Source organism: Oryzias latipes, chromosome 10, assembly GCF_002234675.1.
Source record: "Oryzias latipes chromosome 10, ASM223467v1".
Classification (NCBI taxonomy): domain Eukaryota; kingdom Metazoa; phylum Chordata; class Actinopteri; order Beloniformes; family Adrianichthyidae; genus Oryzias; species Oryzias latipes.
The window spans coordinates 8,054,662-8,077,986 of record NC_019868.2 but is presented as its reverse complement, the minus strand read 5'-3'; the positions used below and the strand labels follow the sequence as shown (position 1 = coordinate 8,077,986).

The window sequence follows — 23,325 nt, the reverse complement described above, 5'->3', positions numbered from 1 at the left end:
CTGTACACGTTTGCCACTTTTTTCTAGGGATGGGCGATTATCTGTGCCAGTATTGATATTGGCATTGTTTGCATAATTTGAGTTTATTAGTCCGATATTAAAAAAATCTATGGATATTCTTCTGACTCCTTTAGAAACACTTTATTTTTTAAACACTTTTTTAAAAAATAGATTGGCCAATTGATTGGGAAGCTTTTGTTTACAGTCATTGTCAGTAATTGACTGTTATTTTTGATAAGAATCCATGTTGTTCCTATTTCATCCGTGGCAATGGGGAGCTTATGGCTTACAGTTATGTTCAATAGTCAATAAATGGTCTGAATGTTTACAGATATATTTATATAGAAGTTTTAAAGTAATACTTGTTCCTACAAGATCCCAGTAAAAGAAAAGTAAAGTTGTGTATTTCTAATAAACAGCTGCAGGGGAAATATTGGTTATCGGTGTGGCTGGAAAAATCCTATCACCCCATGTCTTATCTTTTCGTCTGCAGACAGCCCATATCCACCTATGAGGGTAGTTGTGGCTAAGGCTTCAGGTGTCACAGCAGCATCATGCTTCTTCTACGGAGTTTTGTTTTGATGGAATTTCTGGTATTTATCAGGCAAAAAAACAATATCAAAAAAACTGCTTTTCTGTTAGTTTTTATTTTATTTTATTATTGAAGGTTTCAACTTTTCAATTTGTATCAGCTGTAAAGGAAAAACAGCTTTTCTTAACCAAAAGTCCTTGCTTTGTAAAGAACATTTGACAATACACCAATATTTCAATGAGGCTTGATAAATATAGAATTGAATCCAATTCGGAATTCTGTTAATTGAAAATAGAGTTTGGCAGAACTACTCTGCCCGGGTTTAAGCAGAACCACATCTGCCCAAAATTCTTACTTGATTTTTTGGAGGGGTCCCCGCAATGGAATGAAATACAACGTCATTAAAGAACAGGAAGCTTCAAACAGCACCAAGCAGACTCAGAAATGGATTGGAACAGCTGTTTCAAAGCGGTTCTCCTTTGATTAATCAAGCAATAACTAAACAGCAGTAAATTTATCTTGATTATCCATGTATTTGCATGTGTTTTATAAACAGTTCACATTTCTGTTTGAGCAAATAAAAGTGTCTTGGTGAAATTTGGCACTCCTGCTGCGTTTCTTCAAAAGAGTCAGACTCCATGACTACAGTGCAGCATCCATCGTAGCCAGCATTGTCCACTTTAAATCATCCATCAAAATGTAACACCCCTTTCTCTGTTTCCTCTCTGATACTCCTTTGCCTGCACCTGATATAAATATAAGCACTGCTGCAACGCACTGACAGCTACAACCACTCTCCAGGTTGTTTGCGCAATGATATAAAATCAGGCTTTAATAATGGATGGGAAGGTGGTGCATCACTGTACATGTTCATCTCTACAGGCCAACTGGTGAGCTGAGGAGATGACAAAGTACACAATACGTACTGTTACTGCTACAGCACCTGGCAAGACGAGAGAGTAACAATTCATCTGCTGCTGATGTGAGGTCAAACATTGTAGAGCTAAAAAGATTGGAAGATCAATGGCTGTAAAATTAGAATGAAGCTTTTCAGGATTGATTTGAGCTCACAAGCAAATGATAAAATCACACCATGGGGGCAAGTACCCAAAGTGTGTAACTACACATACCTCAAATTACCTTGATGGACGGGATGGTGAGCTTTAATCAACTCGTCATCATTGGATATTTCCTGAAAATGGACATGAACATCAACCTGTCTTGGCCATCCAGTAGGTGGCAAGGTAATTATGAGGAGGAGAGACAAAGGACATGCTCATTACACAGCAGTAATGTCAGGCTGTGAGAGGCAGCTGGTGTGGATCAGTTAACCCAGCTAGGGGGTTTGAAGGAGGAGAGGAGGACAGAGGGAGGAGGGAGAAGTGTTGATAGAAGAGGAGGGCTGCAGGGTGACTGTGATGAATATACTCCTCTGAGCTGAGAGCGCAACGCATGTGGAAAACAGGAAGAGTCTTTCATGTCACAGCTGACCAACGAGGACAAGCTTCCAAAAAAGTCCCCTCTTGTTTTGGTTACGTTTGTCTCATAGACGCACGCTACTTAAGCTTCCTTCCAAATTAAAGAAAGAAATCCCTTTAAACACGAGGTTCGTTAAAAACAAATTCTGCTTCATTAGTATTAGAAGCAAAGCTGATCTACCTCGACATGATAAATAATTCATGCCGCAACCAAACCTATCAGAGGAAGTGCTCATTCTTTATTGTTTCAAGGCCGCCTCAGATGTGTAGAGATGTGAGAGTCACTGGATGCTTTATGAAAAACACTACTGAGATAAAGCCTCTCAATAGCTCTTACATTTGTAATTGAACCATCTGAGCCCTCGAATCTTGGATCGGCTTCGTCTGTGCGAGAACATGCACTCAGGAGGAAATAGCAGATTTTATTTCAGCTAAGTGACGATGGGGGTTGAAGGGCTGAGATGTGGAGGAAGCACAAGATTACAGCCCTCTTCCACAGAGGTCTTTTAGCTCACATTTATCTTAGTCTAGGGTTCGGAATGTCGTTTTAAGTTTCTTAAAGAAAGCAAACTAGAAACAAAAGATGAAACATCGTGCAGTGGGATACAAGAAACAGAGACAGAAATCTCATGAAACTAAACACATTTCTATTAGCTAATGTACCATTTCCTCATTAAACATTGGGCCAACCATGTCTTAAGTTTAACCCTATTAACCCCCTATCAAAAGAATATAGTAGACAAAATAGTATTAAAAGGGACAGATTTACGTAAATCCCTGAAAAAAAAGCTGACAATTATGTTTATAGAAAAGAAAAAATGCAAATGATCTGGATTTGATAATGGTGTATACTTATATAGTGCTTTTGTACCTACAAAGCCCAAAGCGCTTTACAGTCACAGACCCATTCACCCAGTCACACACATTCACACACTGATGGCGGCTCAGCTGCCGAACACTGGCGCCAAACTACCACCAGAGGCAAGGTGGGGTTCAGTGTCTTGCCCAATGACACTTCGACTCATGGGCGTGCAAGGCGGGAATCGGACCTGCAGTCTTGGGATCATGGGTAGAGCGCCCAACCGCTGCACCACGGCCGCCCCTAACGATGATTTTCTAAAAATGATTGCACAGACCATAAGAGACACAACCGATAGGATTTAAATGACAATTTAGCATACACTATAAATTGCCTACGTTAAATCAATGCAATGTTGAGTAGAGAATGAGCGCAAAAAACGGACTTGATTCTGTGCGCAATGAAGGGATTTACTCGCTGTCAGTGGCTATTGGCGAGTTTTAATGGGTGGCAGAACTGCATAATGACACAGACAATGCACTAAAATAAGTCCAAGGTGGAATGTGACACTGACAAAGAGAGAAACAAAAATACATAAAAAAATGGCACCTTCCTTTATCGTCACTGATATCCTTAACATATACAGATGGTAAATAGCATATATTTATCGAGCACCTTCCTTGTGGGCCTGAAGAGCTTTACAGTCCCATTAACCCATGCACACGAAGCTGCTGAGCACTGGCACCAACCTACAACCACCATGAACAATGTGGGTTCAGTGTTTTGCCCAAGGACACTTAAGAGGGCGGGCAAGGCGGGAACTGAACCTGCAAACTTCAAATCAGAGGTTGACCGCTCTTTGTCAGCCACGGCAAAATCCTAAGCCTCCACAATCTTTGCCTCAACTATTCTAAACTGATCAAAAGTAGCTATGATTTGCTCTCTTTGTCGCCTTTTGTAGGATAAATGACTCCAACTTTAAAAAAACTGCTGCAGGTTTTTGCATGTAAAGTTGTACCAGTTTACACATACCGTCGAATAAATGAATAGACAACCCTGGCAACCCTCCTTCATGTTTGATAGCTAAAAATGATCTAATTGAAACTACTCCTCCCAGGTGTCAGCTCATTCCCGATAGAAATGCCCATTTTGTCTTTAAAGGCAAACATTCAATGGGATTAAATGTACAGACACAACCTGGTAGATGAATCCTCAATGGGCATGTTGTCAATTCGCACATGCACGTAAACATTTGGTGTTGTGTGATTTTTAATTCCAATCAGCTAAGAACATTTAAATGGATAATCAAAAAGGTGAAAACACTCATAAAAGGTGAAAGTCGAAAGAAGTTAGTAACCCAAATCTCTACTTTGATTATGCAGGAAATTAGATCAAATGAAGAGTATCTCAGAATCTTTTCAGAGCTTGAGTTGCACTTATATCTTTGCCATTAGCTCCAACTTGGGACCGCAGATACACCGCAGCACAGTGCCTTCTGGCTCTGAATTATTTAGATCTCGCATTCGTAGGCTGTGCAAGATAAGGTGAAGTGGCACTAAATCCCTGACCACTTCAGCGTATAGAAAACTGGCAAGAAGTAACGAAGCCTAATAAAAAGTTTCAATTCTTTCAACTTTATTTAAAAAAAAAAAAAAAAGAATCTAAAAAGAATCAAGATAATAGTTACATATCTCCACATTGAGCTGCATCAAGCAGCTTTCAAAGATTTGAGCGTTTTCATGCAGCAAACACAGTTTGCAGAATTGTGCAGTCCTTATCTCTTCCAGAGCAGCAGTCCAGACAATTGAACCTTTATGTTGTAACACAGAGGGGAATCCTGGATGAGCAAGTGGGGGTGGGACTTTTGCGGTGTGTCATGCAATTCAGTTGTTATTCTGTTCTTGAGTTTAAACACGCATACTTCAATAAACACTTCTGAAACATGCTCTTGCCAGTTTCACGGTGCAACTTTTATTACTAAGCATTTGTCACCTGATCTCATTTCCAACCTCCGGTCACTTTGTTCTGTCAGCACCACAAAGCCTGTCATGCAGCTGCAGATCTTCAACCTCGATGGGCGAATTACCTGAGAGGGCTTGCTTACACAAATCCCCCTCTACGAAACAATGAGTGGCATAGAAGAGTGCGTTGTTGTCAATGATGTTTGAAGTAGCTCTTTGTATTATTTACTTTCTAGCAGCCCCTTCCGAGCAGCCAGTCGTGGCTAACAGACATCATTTATGGCTGACTCTCAGCACTTTACAAAGAAGGTTCCATGCAAAAGTAAACAGATTTAAACGTGGATAAAAAAGTAATTACTTTTAACACACTAAGCTTGACTTGACTTACACTTTATTGTGTTTAAGTTGCAATATCTTGGGTGAAAATGCTCGAATGCCTTAGACAAAACTATCTTTACAGCTAAATATGGGTTGTTTATGGGCAAAAAATGAGGACAAAAAAACTGTATGGGACACGCAGGAGGCCTGCAAGAAATAGCAAAATCAATGATCCCATAGAGTTAAAAAAGCTCATGCTGAGAGTGACAGGTCATAGTGAACACTCATACAACACACTAGGGTAAGTGAGGGTGAAGTAGGGGAGGTGTTGGCATGTCATGCAAATTCTTTTCATTAACTGACCCTCCTCAAATCCTCTGGAATGCACAAGTGCTCTTCACTTTAGAAGCGTGGGCTCCTTTGCCCATTTTTTTGCCCGCTGACACCCCGTATGTAGACATAACGGCCATTGGGACTAATGCTTAACTAACGAGTAGAGTGTGGCATGAGCAAGGTATGACAGAATCACCCGTCTGTCATATGTGTGTGCAATTGTATGTTCCAAATTCAACAAGTCTCAAGGGAACAGTAAGACTGTCAGATGCATCAAGAACTGGTTTTTCCTCTCCTTCCTAGATACCATAGTTATTTCCTTTCAAGACAAAAAATTAAATAAAACATATTTTCTGTTAAACTATTGTCCAATACAAGAAAAAACACCAAAAAGGTAAAAAAGAAAAAAACAGTATTTTTTTAAAATCATTCTTTCCAAATTAAAAAGGATCTATACTTTTGTAAACAAAATAAGTAAATGCAATGTGTTCACCGATTTATTAATTAAATACCCTTGTCTGAAGGAGTGAATGAAATGAATGTCTGTGTAGACTCTCATTACACAGCCTCACATCAGGCATGCCGGCAATTTAGGAGCTAGACCACCAAGAGTTTAAACATGTTAGCAAATAAAGCTATACCAAATTCTCCCCCACTGTTTTGTAAAACCATACTTACAGCAGTTCAACTCCAACAAAATGTGATTGTGTTTCTGCCAAAAAAACAAGTAGTGCATGCAGCCTTTGATGGATAGCAAGCGCCGCTACCAAAAAACAGAATTAATCATGTCTGAGCTCATCAATACATCAGTGTTTAATAATTTAGCTTTCAGCTAAATTCAAAGATTCATAGCAAAAGTTTATTTAAGGCTTTTGCATGAGTACATTCTCACATCTTTCAGTCTGAAGACAAGATGTCCCTTCTTTTATTGTTTACTTGGTGAGTAATCTCTTATTTTGGACTTTGTGGAGATTTGCAGGCATAAAAACTGCACCTTATGCCTCAAGCTTCAAACAAGAACCAGCAGCTTATTCGCATTTCTCAGGAATACTTTTGAAGCACTCTGAAAACAAATGACCTGCTTAATGAAGTTATGGTCACACCGCCCTCGGCAACACGTCTTCACGTGGCCACCTCCATTATAAAGTCTACAAAAACGTGTGTTTCAGGCTTTCTCATTCAAAACTCTTACGTTCATGCATAGCCACACAAGTTTCTATTACTGTTTTTGGGTTTCATGCACAGAATGGGTGTCCAAGTTAAACTAGGTTGAACTTTGACCAATCAGGTTACCCAGATTTGGTAGTGGCAAATGGAGGACGTCCCCTTTAGTACATGGTAGTGCAAAACATTTGAAATTTGACCATGAAAGAGAAATTAATAATTGCAGTTTGTGGCCGGGTGGAATTATATGACACAAGGCCTTTTATTTATTTGAAATAAAAAGCCTGGAGCAAGATTTACGAAATTTGACATTTCCCACCAAACCTCTTCCAACTGGTGGCGAACGTATGCTAGGAAATAGAAAAAGAACAAGAAGACACCCCTCCTTGTTTGTCCACTGTGAACAGCATTGGCTAAATGCGCGTTCTTAACACAAGTCATATATCCAGTGTATATGCAGGTCTACACGATTCCCCACTTTTAACCAGTTAGATCTTCATTTTAAATGTAAAGGAAAAAAAATTCCCTAGCTATTCAAGGATGCATGAAAGCGACTGTTTCCGGTCACAGTGTTAGAGCAGATGTCTGAGAAATATTGCAACAAACTACCAACACGTGTTTTTGGATTTTCCCCGGCCGCATGACATTAACCTTTCCCCTCCTGAATCAATAGCTTTTTCTTCCATTCTTCTCTCTTAACTCCCACTAAAAGGTTAATGCATAAAAGATTTGATCCGTGAGAGTTCAATTCCTTTATTGGCTAAAACAATGCCTGTAAGCTGGCATTTGTGCTTAGATTTCATTGATTTTCATGAACATGAATGCTGGTTTTCAAAATGCTTTGGATAAATCCATACATGGTTTGAAACCAAACCCTTTTTTTCCTGATCTTTTCTCAATGTTTTCTTTTTCCTTTTGGAGCCCTGCCACCGTGTGACAGGGGAACACAACACCTCAAAAAGATTTCTGTTAATGAGAGCAGCTCGTGTGGGAGACAGATTGATGGATGGCCTTGAGAGGGGTTCATGTGTTTTGGCTGCACGGTCATATCCCCAAAATAAAAAGATTTATAAAAAAGAAGAAAAAAAAACCTGTGTGGATTCAAATTGATCCATCAAAGCGTTCTCAGGTGCTGGACGTTAGTTGAAAAGTGCTGCAAGCAGAGTCTGTGTGCAGTGGGTAAAACACCTCATTACTGAAGTTGACAGGACCTCCCCAGTTGCAAAAAAAAAAAAAACCTTCATGTGTCAGAGCTAACAAATAAGTACAAGCTACCAATACAAATAACTTTTCACAACTTTTTTGTTTTCAAAAAATAAGTTTAAATTTCCCATTCAAAATGTAACTTTTTTTCCCCCTACACCGCTCATGTTTCCATTTGCTGCATTTCTGCTTTGAACTATAAATCATACTTAATTTTGTTTTTAGAACCACAAGTGCAGACTGCCATTAGCTTTACATCAACACAGCCAGCATGATAGAAAGAAATCAATCTTGGCCGCTCGCTACTAAACTGACATTTATATTCATTCTGCTCCCCAATGACAAAAAGAAAAAAATCATAATTTCAAATCTCATTCTCTTCACCGCCTGCAGCTTAAACACAGCATGACTTAAGGGGAAGTGGCCATCTCTGGCTGTGTGTTAAAACTGATAAAAACACAAAGGGGAAAAATCCTTCCATGAGCCGGCTGCCTTTAGGCTCCACTTATTACGGGCCGTTTCAAAGGGAAGCCCCCACATATGTCCATGTATGCAGACACTTCACACAAACAAAGCAGAAGAGCAAACATAGGCTCCTGGTTCAAAGGAAACAGACATAAAAAAAAAATGAGTTTTTACTAAAGAAAGAGGCACAGGAGAATGTCGAGTTCAAACATGATCTAAGCTAAAGTGGAAAGTTCTATTTACTGATAGAAAAATAATCAAAACTTTTCAGCAACTTTTTATTAACAGTAATATCAATTCTTATTGGTTAAATGAGTCAAAGGTACACGAGTGCCTATTTTAAGGCCAAGTGAACTTCTTATGAACTTAATACGGAAATATATCAACTATACTCATGACAAACATGTACAGGACTTCATGTCTGCCATGGACACCAGCAAAAATCAGAAAATCATTGAAGAAAAGGTTCAGTGTGCTGTCTTGTGGTTTCCAGATGACCCCACTCCCAATGTTAACCTGCCCTGGGTGGCACAAGGGTATCAGGGAGGGGAAGTGGTCGTTTCTGCGCACCAAAAGTCCCGCCCACAACTCAGAGGTGAATTTCTAACGAACTGCTGCCGCTCTGCGGAAACTACGTCCCAGAAAATGACACACGTTTTATGATTTTGGCTAAAAACAGCATAATCAGAATTAAAAGACCACTGGGAACATGTTCATAATGGATTCAAAGATGATCGGAGTGGAACTTTAACATGTTTAAATGTCTGCGTAAATGCAAACTTCCGTTTCAGGTGGAACATTAACAAGAAATGCTATATTAGTCCTTAAACATTCCTAAATGAGTGTCTGTGTCATTTTTAACAAGGAACTGATTGATACTCATGATGGTCTCATTCAGACGAAGAAGCCAATAAACAAACATCTCCATTTGTTTACCAACCTGGTCTTCCTTCAGGGAGTCAAAGCAAACTGCAGTAACTAAAGGCAAACTGAGGACAAGTCAAACAAAATAGTCAGTTAAATATTTCATTGCTATAGTGCAACAACAGCTCTCTTGTTTACTCAAGCCTCGGTGCTGCAAAACCAGCTGTCAGACATGTCAGAGCAGCTGGGAGTAGATGGAAATCCTACTTGTGAAAATGCAGACTTCTGATTTCTATAATGTTAGGGAAATATGAGCCAATTGCTGTTCATCATACGCATTTGAACAGGAAGTTATGTCAGTTTGCTAGTCTTCTTCAGCATTCAGGTGTTGGGAAATGCAAAAAATGCCAGGAAAATAAATGAATTAGCAATGATCTTGAAGAAGAAAGTTGATCTAACCCCTCTATGGGATTGAAAAACACTGTAGTGAAAAGAGTTTAAGGTTTATTCAAATAAAGAAAGATTTTTTATTTTCTCATCTTTGAAGTTTGAAACAGCATCATCTCTACAAATATACATCAAACTGTGAATCAGATGGTAGAGAACAAATGCATTGATTTCTACAAATATGTCCTAAAAGTGACAGTAATGGAAACACTTTCCAAGTGTTTAAATAGGTGTTTCTTAAGTACCAGACACAGGATGCTTAGGAAACCTTTTTAGCCAAATCCTGGTCCCATTGAAAGCTGAAGCACAGAGCGTCTAAACAAGGGGCCACTTCAGTCCACTATTCTTCAGCGTTTGATGGGAGCAGACCATTCCTTTTTGCTTTTTGGAGGTTTGGGAAGTCCTAAAGTGATCCCTTGTCCTCAGTTGTTACAGTCATCTTCTGAACAACTCCTCCTCACTTCAGGAAGTTTTTCTTCTTTGCTTTGTGATCAAACAGAGCTAAGTCTTTGATGGCACTGAAGGGGCAGAAGTTGACTATTCCTCTGTTTCTAGTCTAGTCATTCAAACACTAATTACATGACAGTAAAAATACTTTTTCACCGTTTTAAACACGAGTAACTAAAAAGCAAACCTAAAGATGATAATACCATGCAAATATATAAAAATTCACCAACACCAGAATGAATTTATTTATATATCCCATGATAATATGATTTGATACAAGATTTTAATTTAGTGACTTATTTGTATGCTGATGATTTTCAATATTATTGTTTGCTATTGGGTTTTTTTTAGTTAAACATAAATTTCAAAGTTATTTCTTTTCAGCAGAGTCAATGTCTTATCCAGACTTTGCTGTTCAGACCACTGCATCAGCAGCGATGCTCTTTAAAAGCTCAGATTGAAACATCGGGGATAAAACAAAAACAGGACCATATACAGAGGCATGGTCAGTATTTTTTTAAATCAAACATCAGTACAGAAGCTGTGTTTGTCTGACTTTCACCTCAGGAACCATTCGCTCAGCCACAGCTCAACTACGTTTGGGATTTAACACAAAATCAAAGTTATTAAGTCATGAAGTCATGCATGTAAAGACGTGAATAAAAAATGAAGAAACCATTAGGGCTGCGTTAATATGGAGTATTAATCCAGACCAATTAGTGTCGCCAAGCAAGCAGGGAACACCAACCAAAACACCTCTCTGTCAAAAGGACCTTCTTCATTCTGCTTACATAGCAATTAATTAGTCAGTACTTCTTTAATTAGAAAGTCCTTCTTTAATTTGACACGTTACCAGGTGACACTCCACTTACTCAAATTACTGTTTAATTATAGCACACCCACAGAAACACAAGGACACATACATCTCGTCTGTGCGCCCCTCCCTGCCTGACAGGTCAGCGGTTGTGCGAGGAAACCGAATGCGCATTGGGGGCTGTGATTGACGGGCAGTGTTGGCCCGGTAACAGACAGACAGGCAGGCACATACGCACAATCTCGGTGAAGCAGTTTCCTGTTGCAGCTGCCTGACCTCTAAACAGGCCAGACAAGCAGAGCCCCAGGACAGAGCAAGGTAATGGAAAACAACAAAGACTGAAATAAGCTACTTTTTGTCCACTCGGCCACCAAATAACAGGATTAGACCACAGTTCACATCAAAGTCATTGGATGTTGGTGGAGGAAAAGGTAGGTATGAAATCTGGCTGTTGAATCAAAGTTCTCCAGAGTGAACAGAGGCATTCTCTGATTGAGTTTTCAGACTCACGATCTAACAATTCCCCCAATGGCAGTGGACAAAGTGATGCGGGTGTCAGATAATCGCGTAAACCTTGCAGTAGTGTTCTTGGGAGGCAGCCGTTAGTACCTTGAGGGAGGGTTGTTCTCTTCCTTTTCTTACTGTTTTCAGCAGTGTTTTCCAGGGCAGCACATTCAGTCACCAGAGGCCCGCTGGAACCGTTGAACTGAAGAGGGTCGTTGTTGGACGCCGGATCAAAGGGAAGAGCGTTGAGTCCTGGAAGACAGATGCCACTCGATTAAATGAGGTAATGACCCGTGGGCAAAGAAAGAGAAACGTCCCATAAATTACACTAAAAAACTCAATTTACTGTAAAATACAGAACACAGTATGATTAAAAGGTTTTACAGCCTCCACCCCGGGAAGATTTCCCAGCAAATGTTACAAGGACTCCCATTTCATAGATTTATTACTGTTTTTCTTTTCTAATTCAGTCAGGGTAGAGGCATGCATAATCCTAATTTACTTTTATATTGCTCTGTGTGACATTTTCAGAAATATATCTTTGAAACATTAGCAGTCAAAAACATTTATGAAGCAAACTTAGTTATTGAACTTTGCTTGTTGATCCAGATCAGATGACATCCAAATGTAGTGAAGGAGTTGAAAAGCCACGTTCACACAAAACATGATTTGCATTTACAATTCACGTCTATTGTCTCTCTTTCAATGTGGATTGAGATCGCTGCTCAACGTTTGTCCAGAAATTTGTTAAAAAACGTGACAATCCTGAAGTGTGTGGGAGGAGCTACAGTCTAAAGTTTTTTGCCTTGTCACTATATGTATCCTATTAACAATAAAGCCTTATTCTACAATCACACCGGACACGATTTGCACGTCAAATTTGGGTTCACTGCCTCTCTTCCAACGAACGCCCTTCAGATTCGTGGATCGACACCTCTTCAGATTCTCTTCAATGTTGGTCTTGATTACATGACCACAGATTACATCATCAACACGTCAATGGCCTAAGCTGACTGGTTGGTTGATGCAATGCACCTTCTTTGCCAAATTTAAAATACTTCAACTCTTAAAACATTGAGGAGCAATGCTCAAAATGCAATGTGATGTCCAAAAAGCACTGCTTCCAGACCGCTACACCCAATGCTCTGACTCCATCTGTACATTGACTTCACATTTAAACTGGACGTCCCTGATGAGCGAGTTCCGTTCGGTGTGAACCCAGCTCAACACTGACAAAAAAACAAATAAAATATATTCATATATTTAAAGAGATTTTTACTCATTGGTAATGTTTTGCGTTTTTTCCATATTTCAGAGAGTATATTGCTGTTTTTGTTTGTGACTTTGCCAAACAATAAGGCTTGTTTATTCACTGTTTAATTAGAGGCAAACTTTTCCTTGCAAATTCTGATTATATAATACATACAAGACAAGGAGGACACTTGCATAAATAAATACTATAATAAGCACCAAAATAATGTGGCGGTTGCCCTTGAGCCCCTGGTAGATGGGTTCCAACTTAACTTTTGTTTTCTGCCTAATAGTTCCAATTTTCTGTGCTCTTTAAAGGCTACATTTGTTTATAATTCAAAGCTGGCTCCTGGAGATTCAGTCTCCATTCATGAAAAATTCATCACGATTCTTTGTGCTCTGATTTGTTTTTCTTCTCCATAGAGCAACGGATCAGAAGCCCTATATTACAGCAGCTCAACCAGAGGGCTGAAGAACCCTCATCAGTCGGGATCTAATTCAGGCAGTGATCCACACATCAACAACACAACTGTTATGAAGCACTGAAGGCTGCTTTCTGTACTTTTTATCAAAGCGTTAAATGGCGTAAAATGTTCTACCGCTGCGGTTTAGAAGATATGTGGAGCTGTATTCCCTTTCGCTCGGTGTGCCAAAACTCTCGATCAGATATTTCCTTTCTATATCATCGCGTTTTAGCATTTTTACTAGTTGGTAAATGATTGACACTGACTGACAAATGTGATGAATGTGCATTTAAATTGAGCCATTCTTGAAAAATACTTTAGACTTTTAAGTTTATCAACTATTCTTATCAAATTATCGAATGTGTAAATGTGTATTCTGCCAGTTCGGTGTTCCAAAAAATAAAAGAGGCCAGAGTAGCGTTTTCAATCCAGAGAGAACGCTTTGAGAAATACAGGGCCTAAAATACATAGTCTGTGGGTGGGGCTTTTCTTGGGTTTAACCTTGAGGGCTTTGTTTTTGTTGTAGACTGAGTTTAAATGGATCTTCTGTCTAGGCTCAAACATTTCTTCAGTCTATCTCCACTGAAAATCCATCTGTCACACTTGTTTCAGTCTTTCAGTCTTGAAATGCTTGAGGAGTTTCCCAAGGAGAGATGGAAAGAGAAGCCGTGGAAAGACTAAAACAGCTTTGACCAGCTGGCAGGGAAGCATTACTCAGCCCCAAATGTTACACTGTAATTACACTTCAAGAAGGAGGACTAAAGTTAACTTCTGCTTTACCGAAAAGTTTCACAAACTCCATGAAAATATAAAATGTCTTCTGAAGTGTAGCTTGATAGTGAGCAGTGAATGTACATGTCTCAAAAGCAGAGCCCCATGCTGGACAAACTCCGATAACATCCTGTGTGATATTTATAATCTTGTCAGTATGAGTGTTGTGTAAAGTTTTAACTGAAGTTATTATTTTATTAAACACCAGGTGCCTATGTTTGAGTTAGAACTCTGAATAACTATTTGACATCTAAATGAACTGGGATAAGGACAGTGGTTCTTGGACTTAAGCCCCCCCCCTGAATGTCTGCAAGTCAAGCTGAATATGAAGAATGTCTTAGCTGGGCAAAAACGCCCCCATCATCACTGCTACATTTGTAACTGAAAACTGATGAATCGCATGTTTAAATGTGAACATATGGCAAGAGGCAGAAGCAATGTTAACAAGCATCACTCCCTGATGGAAGGAGGGAATAAATGTTGGGATGGTAGGTGTAAATATGACAAGAATGGACAGAGAAGATGTTGTATTAAGAAATGCATTGCTTAAGAAAGCAATACACAGTTCAAACAAAAACGTCTGTGTACATCTTATATACATGCCTGAATGTATGGTATATCAAGAAAGCCCGGCAAAGTAACTGGTGTGGAATACATGGATACGTGAGTGGGTTACCAACATTCAGTCAACCTATAAACTAGTTCATATTTATTGGATCTGTTAAATTATATGTGTCTTAGTATAATTACCATTATTCATTAACTGTCCAAAATACATTTTGTATATTTGTAGGAGGATATTTGAGGCCGTGGAACTATGCTAACAATTATATCAGATATTTTAAAAACTGAGAGTTAAGGTACAGCTGGGTTTAGCCTTACAAGTTACAGTACATTGTATTTACTGCAATCGCACAGAAGACAAAAACCAACTGGTTATGTTGAGTGATACTTGACAGATCAACAACGACAAAAAGTTGCCGTTGTGTATTTAACAGTCTTGCACCTGAAATACTTTGACTGGATGAGCAGTTTCTGAGGTCCTCCCAAACTTGAAAGGTGACTGACAAACCGTCATGCATTTTTGCGCAATTCAGTCACCACATTAAAACAAGATGTCACTCTATTTCTAGTCCTAAAGTGTCCGTCCGAACAACAGAACAAATGTTGGCCCATGCAGGACTGTGGTGCATCAGACCTCAGCTTCCTAAAAAGGAAAGTCATCGAAACTATGAGTGCCCTTAGCAGAAGCACAAACAAGGTGTCTGGCTGATCTGACTTAGCAACGACTGGCAAAGAACGCAGAGCAGCGGCAGCATTCAAAAGATTATTAGAGAGGCTTTTCACTCCCAGCGTATTTATAGCAAAGACAAAGAGCTGTTAAAACACAGGCACTTCAAACAAGAGAGGAGAAGGCGGGATCATTCACTGTGCAGCTCAGTTATCTGACACAGCTAGCTAGCTCATCTTGTGATGCATAAAGTTAATGGTTGGGAGCAACCTGTTCATTTTACCCTTATGGCTTTACTCAAAAGAGGACAACCCCATCATAGTTTATAACTTAAACAATCGCACATTTAAACTGAAGCTTGTAGACGTAGCCGTGGGGCACAACAGTCTACTCTAGATTCTCTTGGAGAGTCTTAAACAAAAGTCTTTAGTTTAATGGTTTCATAAACATTTAATGAATATCCTTTAGAATTGGAGTAATTTTATTAAATACCAATTTAAACTCCTTGTTAGCAGTGGATATATTCCGAGGTAAAACCAATCCACTCTCATCAATTTCTAAACTAGCATGAAGTGAAGCTCAGCATTTGCTGAGCAGAGATGAATAGGGTGAATATTTAAGGCACAATGACCCTATAACCAGCAGATTTCTACTGAAAGCTGAAAGTGGAAAAAGATTTAGTAGTTAAGTTTCACTGTTTCCATGGTAATCAGTCAACTTAAAGTAAATTGAGAATCAAGTTGTGAACCTCTTTGCTATGTATTTAAATATTTACCAGAATATACATCTATGATAAACCTATACAGACAAGCAGAGACAACATTTTAAGTAGTATAAGAACGCATCCTACTTTTTGGGTTCTTTATCAACTAAAACAATCTAAACTCAGAGCTGAATTACAGTCTCAATACGTGAACATAGCAACTGTTACAATTTCTATATTTAGTAAAATGTGTATATATCTACAATCATTATATTGCTATGCTGTTATAAAAATGGCCTTGTGGCCTTGTGGTTAGAGTGTCTGCCCTGTATCTGGAAGGTCGTGGGTTCAAACCCAGGCCGAGTCATACCAAAGACTTTAAAAATGGGACACAATAGCCCCAGTTACATGGGCAGAATATCTTGATCGGATCAATGGTCGGGTTAAAATTCACCCGTGCACATGGGATCAGAAAACCTTTTTCCGATTAGAAGAAACGTTCAGATGGCTCACACTTTCGGTCGGAATGAATCATTTGGGCATGCACAGTAGTGTTGAAAAGGACTGAGCGACATTTATTTCTGCTTCCCCAAACTCGCTGCGTGAGCTGGCGGCTCTCCTGAGTCCTGCAGCCGCTAACCCAGAGCGGCGGGACGGCTCGCAGTCTGAATTCTCCCACACATAAGAAAACAACAAAACGCACACGTAAAAAAGCATCCTCCCGCCCCTCAGTCACGAAGTTATTAATCCAGCTCCTCTGCTCACTCGGGTGCCAGTGGACCGAGTGAGCGTCGGGGGGCACGAAGAGCTCCTTCCCGCATCTCCCTCGTGAGGGGTGAAAGAGAGGGGAGAGCCAGCGGGGCGAGAGCGGAGCGGCGCTTTTCACGGGGCGTCCGCAGAGCAGCTGGTCGGTCCCGTATGCGCTCCACAGCTTTCTCTCAGCGAAACACCATCTATGCATGACGTAACCCAGAGCAGAAGTGACACATGATCGGAATGACCGTTTACATTCTCCACGATTGGATAAACGGTCGGTTTAACCCACCTATCTCAATCGGAAAGAAATTCTGATCCGAACGAGTCTGATCGGGGCAGAGTATTCCGAATGGCGTGTTTACATAACACATTTTCTTTCCGATCAGGCGTTCTTTCCGATTACTTTTGCCCATGTAAACGCGGCTAATGCCTCCACTCAGCATTAAGGTGGTTGGATTGGGGGGTTAAGCCACCATATGGTTCCCGAGCGCGGCTGTGTCTGCAACTCACCGCTCCCCCAGGGGATCAGTCAAATGGGGAGAACAAATTTCGCACCAAGATGTGGGACTTTAACTTTATATACATTAAAGCAACTCCTTTTTGCTTTTAGAATTCGCTGTCAGAGACATCGATGCTTGTAGCAGAACAATGTTGTAAAGGTCCAAAAACATGATCACAAAATAGGAAAGGAAACGAGGTGTACCTTGAACATTCATCACAACAACAAAAACAAAACATCACAAGATAATATTTAAGAGGTAAGGCCATGTCACACAGCCACTATATGTACATTTTGCACATATTGCACAAATTAAAATTGGCCATAAGTGATTATACAAGGACAAAAAGAGAAAAGTTGTAGTCTTCACATGAAACTTTCGCAGATCTATCACGAATGAACCACGCTAAAACCACGGAAGAAGTATGAATAAATTACGCAATTTATGTGCATTTTGCACATATTGCACAAATTAAAATTGGCCATAAGTGATTATACAAGGACAAAAAGAGAAAAGTTGTAGTCTTCACATGAAACTTTGGCAGATCTATCACGAATGAACCATGCTAAAACCACGAAAGGAACACATAAGTCAACGTAGAACCTGAACCGTGCATGATTATTGCGCTGTTTATTCACAATGTACTAGTGATTTGTGCATCAATTATGAAATTTGTGTATATGTGATATATAAAAAAAATATTAAAAAAACAATTGCGTAAGATGTCTGTGACTACTGCGTATAAACTATAACTAAAATACATATAAACTTCGTAATTCTCAAGTGACCAAAAATTGTGAACAGCTCAAGACCAAATTCACTAAAGTATTACAAATGACCAAAAATTCATACGAGAAAAATGCGCAAAATGTACGTAGTGGCTGTAGCTATTAGGTACAAACTTGAGCAGTTTGGATCAATAGAAAGAAAATGCTAGAAAAACAACAAATATTAGTCAGTAAAGAGATTGTGTTTTTTTCACATTTGCCATCATTCTATATTTTCAAACAAAATATGAGAGCTGTTGTTTTAAAAATCCAATAATGGTAATGGCTTTTAGGCCAAGTAAATACAGTATAAGGCCAACTACCAATAATTATGCCTAATATATCAGCTTAAGTAGACAGCAGAGGTCCCACTATATAATGAAAGCAACAGAAAAAAAAGCCAATCAGCATTTGGTATAGTATGGATCCTTGCCAGTACCAAACAGACTTCCCACCACTTTGTTGAAACCTTACTATCCGCTATAAAAACACGTTAAAAAGCATACTTTTTTTTCTATTCCATATAACAAATTAAAAAACATATTATTCTTCTGAAGTAGTGAGTTTTATGACAGAGTACAGTCTAGACTACAAAATGTTCATTTTACATGAAAAGAGGTAAATTGTTACACATCCTAGAGCTTGAATCCACTGGGAAACTCTGCCAAGTGGACTTTAGTGCTGATGGACTCTCTGAAGTTAGTTCTCCACTGATGTCTTCTGACAACTGTCAGGATTTCATAAAAACACTGATGCTAACACAAGAAAGTCTGAATAAAATATCATCTCAAAAGACAGCCCTAGAAACAAATGTATCAGATTCTCTGAACTACTCTTGCCCCTTGCAGAATTTTCTGGAAACAGACATTTCTGCTTTTCCAATTCTTCATTGTTATGGCACAAGCAATCCTGGCAGATTAACAATATCCAGTTTTGAGACCTGATCATTAAAATTATGTTCAACATTGTTCACAAAGCGCTATTGTTCACTAGACTGACACATTGTTATCATTCTTAAAGATTTCCTATTTGGTGTGAAGCACTAGCCAAATCTTTTTCTCTCAGCATGCCGTGATTTAGATTCCCCAATGTAAAACTGATTATTAAGCTATAGTGCTAAAAACTATTAAGCAAAAACATGGCTTGAAAGGAACATATATCTACAAGAATATGTAATAAATTAAAAATGAGGACCAGCTATGGCACAGTTTCTGACTCCACTCATAGCTCTCAACAATCCCTCAATGTCAACCGTCTTATGGAGATCCTGACAGAAAGTAAACCTGTATCAACTGTCAATCATGCAGAGTTCTGGCTTATGACGCCCTCTTTGGAACTGCTTCTAGTATATATTTACTCTGACTGTCAGACCTGTGGTGGTTGCTGTCATTGACGAGTCACTTAACTCAAGTCAACACACAGTGCATCCGGATGGGACAGGAGCCACCAGGAAGAAAAACCTCAGTTCAAACCATTGGAAATTTGTCAAAGTGGAACAAACAAAATGTTTAAAGAGTCATATATTAAACACATATTTTATTAGCAAACAATTAAGAAATGCACCCCATTAATGTTTAATACAATCAAGAACCAATAAGGTGATGTAAATAATTGTCCCACAGATCTAATTCAGTGTTTTATTGTCTGTAATTCACAGGTAAGACTATTCATTCAGCATCTTTAAATGTCAAAGATATTAATCAAGGTTAATATTATGATAATGAAGTTGACAGAAATTCTGACCCTAAAAGTTTGGAGTTTGGTAAAGGTTAATTTATTCCCAGATGTTGTGGTGACATTTTAAGACAATGCTGGAACAGGAGATTTTAACAGGAGATTAGAAAATGTAAACTTTAACTGTTGCTCAGTGTGTAGCCGAACACTGCAGCGAGGCGTAGCGAGACGTTAAATGCGCTGATTTTGAAGGGAATTATGGGAAACGCATTTTTCTTTTCTGCTCTGTTTGTCAATATCTCCAGTCCAGCCCTCTGGACTACAAACTCAAGCTCAAGTTTAACAAGCCCTGGTGAGCCAAAGTAATGTAATGACTATTCATTACATTAGTTACAGTGAAAAAAATTCCTCCTCAGACACTCTCGGTCGTTCCTCCAAGCCTTGCCGAGTTCACTGAAGGTTAATTTATGTAAATCTTACATCCACTCCTCTCTATTCTATTAAAGTCACACGAATCTTTGGTTTGCGCTCTAATCCGCTTTCTCCTGTCAAAGGCCAATGCCCCTGCTGCCACACAGTGAGCGAAGAACTGTGTAGGACAACACAGACATTGATAAGGTCATGTTAGCTTACACATGCATGTGCTGTGTCCTCTGAGACCACTGTATGATGTTGCGCTAATAGGTTTACAAAGTGGTTTTGGGATGCTGTGACGTTAAAATGCAGACTTGATGATAGATGCAGGGCAGAGGCGGCAAAGGCGGCTTAAGCAGTGAACGGTTAGCCCGCAGTGCTAAGGATTTCTCAGCTATGTGAGCAATTCCTGTCTCATTAGTACAGCATAGCATTTGTTCTGACTGGCACGGGCGTTCTTGTGCTAATGACTTTGGAAGTGCTCACTGTTCCCTGAAATAGTTGTTGAAGCTATTTGCGGGGTATCACAAAAACATCCAGCCTATGTTGATGTGTTTTTGTGCTCCGCAGACCTGGCTAATGAGACATTCACTGCCGCCGGTGAACTTCCACGGGAGCAAGCAGGGAAAAAGAGCTGCGTACGTCCGAGCGTCGACGGAAACAGCTGTCAGTGGTCACCTTGGATTGGAAAAGTCCATGCTTGATCTGAACAAAGCAGCTGAGATGAGAACATTTTCTCTAACAGAATAAAAGAGGGCAGTGGACATGCAAACAAACAAGTCTTTTTAAAAGAATTTAAAAGGGGGAAATTCTATTTTAAATAAGATGATCTGATTTGTCTCTTCTCAAAATCGTTTTTGTTCTTTCAAGTACCACTCCCATCATCCTTTGATCTATTGTCAAAGTGTTCCTTGTGGTCTTCTAGTTATGATTATGCAATTTTTAGCCAAAATCAAAAGACCTTTGTCAATTTCTAGGACATAGTTTCTCCAGAGCGGCAGTAATTCATTAGAAATTCTCCTCTTAGTTGTGGCTGGGACCATTAGCACAGAGTAAGCCCGCCTCCACTTCCCATCATCCATCTGTTTGTTCTCTCTCCTGCCAGCTTACAGTCCTTCACACCCCCACCTCCATACTGGTGCAGCAAAAAAAAAAAATGGTGAGAAATACTGGAGCTATCCAGCTGTACAGTTGTGATCCATATACCAGCTCAGAGGAGGAAAATGAAGCCATGAAAGATTCGATTTGTCTGCGAGTGAACATATCAGAATGGAGCGGAGAAAAGAGCTTGTGGCCCACCGACTGTGGCTTCTGTGTCACAGCTAAAAGCTTCTTCAAACAAAATTTGTTTCATCTAGTGATTAATCACAATTTGAATAAAGAAATACTCAGGAATGCAATTTTAGGCTTCATTTTCCTAATATGTATCCTCTATCTTCAGAAACAAGAACATTTTAAAACACCAAAAACACCGTCAATCAGAGTGGGTTTTTAAATCTTCATCTGCCACCCACATATTTTTTTTATGTTCTTTCCTGAAAACTAAACTGCTCAGTAATTTTGTTTAGGACCACCAAAGTTTTCTGCTTGAGACAGAACAGACTAAGATGTGCAACACAAGGGATTTATAGCAACCAGCTGTGTCTCACTGATACTCGTTTTTAAAAGCAACAAGATGTAAGCAAGTCTGGCTGCTTACAAGAGTTTGAGTTTTGGCTTAAGAAGCTTCCTGCACATTTGAAGCAACAGTGTTCACAGACCATAGGGTGGAATAGGGTGAAGAGTCACTACTACACAATCTAAAAAAGAAAAAGAATCAATTAGAGAACATTTTAAAGCCAAACACTTTTCCATGTTTGTCATTTATATTGAAGTTGTTTTTTGCCTCAGATGTTTATTTTCTTGTCTTTGAGAAATAGGAAACACTGATGTTAATACTTCTCTTTACTCATTGATAACCAGTAAAATAATATTTGTAGGAATATGAATGCATCATTCACATTGTGACTACTGTAGGTTTTTTAGCATGCAAACCTTTTATCATGTTTCAGTTGAGCTCTTCCAGAAGATGTGTGCTTACACCTTTGTCCTGTTTACTTTGATAATTTTTAAATAATAAAACTGTCTGGGCCGATTGAAAATGAATGGGAAAAGCAACAATCCTTACAAAACTTTGTGCAGTTTAAACGTTTTAGACTTGAATACACTCGTAGATAGAAAAATATTATTCAAACTTTTAATAATTAAGAAAACACGTTTACTTGTTTTTGGCTATAAAAACAGTTCTCACAGTTGGGGTTAATGCTTAAGCACAGAGGTGCCCAAAATATTGATTGAGATTGACCGCTCGATCACAAAGAACGTATGGGTAGATCGCAGGAAGGACGGACAGACAGACCGACAGACAGATAGATAGATTGCCGTCAGCCAATCATCATCCTTGTAGTTCAACTACATTGAGTGCCACGGTTCGCTAGCCTATATGGAGTTTTTGTCAGTTATTGTAAAAAAAAATCCACTAATAATATACACAAATGCACTTGACTTGCTTCTACAGCTGACTGGAACAGGTAACAGCACACAAGAGAACATGTTTTTGCTTGAAAAATGCCATTAGAGTTCAAACTAAGAATCACTAAAAGAATATTTTAAAAATCTGTTTTTTTTTTATCCGGCTGGCGTCATCACTTCCCATGTGCCCTTGTAAACCAAGTTTAAGGTTTGTTCTAAAATCGCCCCCCTCTTTCAAAAAAACCGTGCCAGCATGCAACAACACAGAGGATGTGTTTAGTTTCAATAAAGTAGATTAGAGGCTTTATTCCCTCGCGTGCCAATTAATACGTATAAAAAGCTCTCCTGTGTTGCTTGTATTTGCCTTTTGCCTGAAGCCTTCCCTCTTTGCTGCACATTATAAATAAGAAATAAGTGCGGCAGTACCTGTATCCAATTGTAACCTACCACTGAGTCAGTATTCAGTTGAGATTTCTCTAGCTCTAAATGCAAAGGCCCATTTTCAAAAGACAATTCTTTGCCTTTGATGCTATTTTGGGACAAAGCAACCATGCAGGTCTGAAGTAAAGAATAACCAGGTGGCCACTTGTAATTCTGCAGGAGTCAGAATACTGTTCTGATCCAGCAATGTAAAATGTGCTGTGAAACCTGACACTCATTACAATCTAGCACGAGAACAAATGGTGCCTTGATTTAACTGCTAATTGAAAAACGCACTATTTTAACTTTCTCATTAAATTAATCTTCCTGTTTTTTGTTTTAACACTTTAACACTGGAGCTTTACCTCCAGTGTTTACATTCTTCTAACTACCATAACCTTTTAACCGTTTATGAAATTAACGTAATTCTAGCGGATTTTGAAGTTTAGAAAAGCAGCCTTGCACTGATATATGTAACACATTACATCAGTGAAAACCTTACACAATCAATGTAAATCAGCTGATTCACTATGC

General features: G+C 39.1%; 1 protein-coding gene and 1 long non-coding RNA gene across 6 annotated transcripts in view; one reads left to right on the top strand and one right to left on the bottom strand.

The window, feature by feature from the left end:
• The window catches only part of enox2 (ecto-NOX disulfide-thiol exchanger 2), a 206,680-nt gene that overhangs the window by 100,156 nt on the left and 83,199 nt on the right, over positions 1-23,325 (bottom strand). For 4 of the 5 annotated variants that reach the window (XM_023958990.1, XM_023958993.1, XM_023958991.1 and 1 more), the window contains one exon: positions 11,435-11,581. In XM_023958990.1, the coding sequence (XP_023814758.1) occupies positions 11,435-11,581 (147 nt within the window). The remainder of the gene's footprint in view (positions 1-11,434; positions 11,582-23,325) is intronic. The other variant, XM_023958992.1, reaches the window with a different exon arrangement.
• On the top strand, positions 10,088-14,517 carry LOC105354846. The gene is made up of 3 exons (XR_909388.3): positions 10,088-11,256; positions 11,480-11,612; positions 13,004-14,517. It is a non-coding gene; the product is annotated as an uncharacterized LOC105354846 (long non-coding RNA).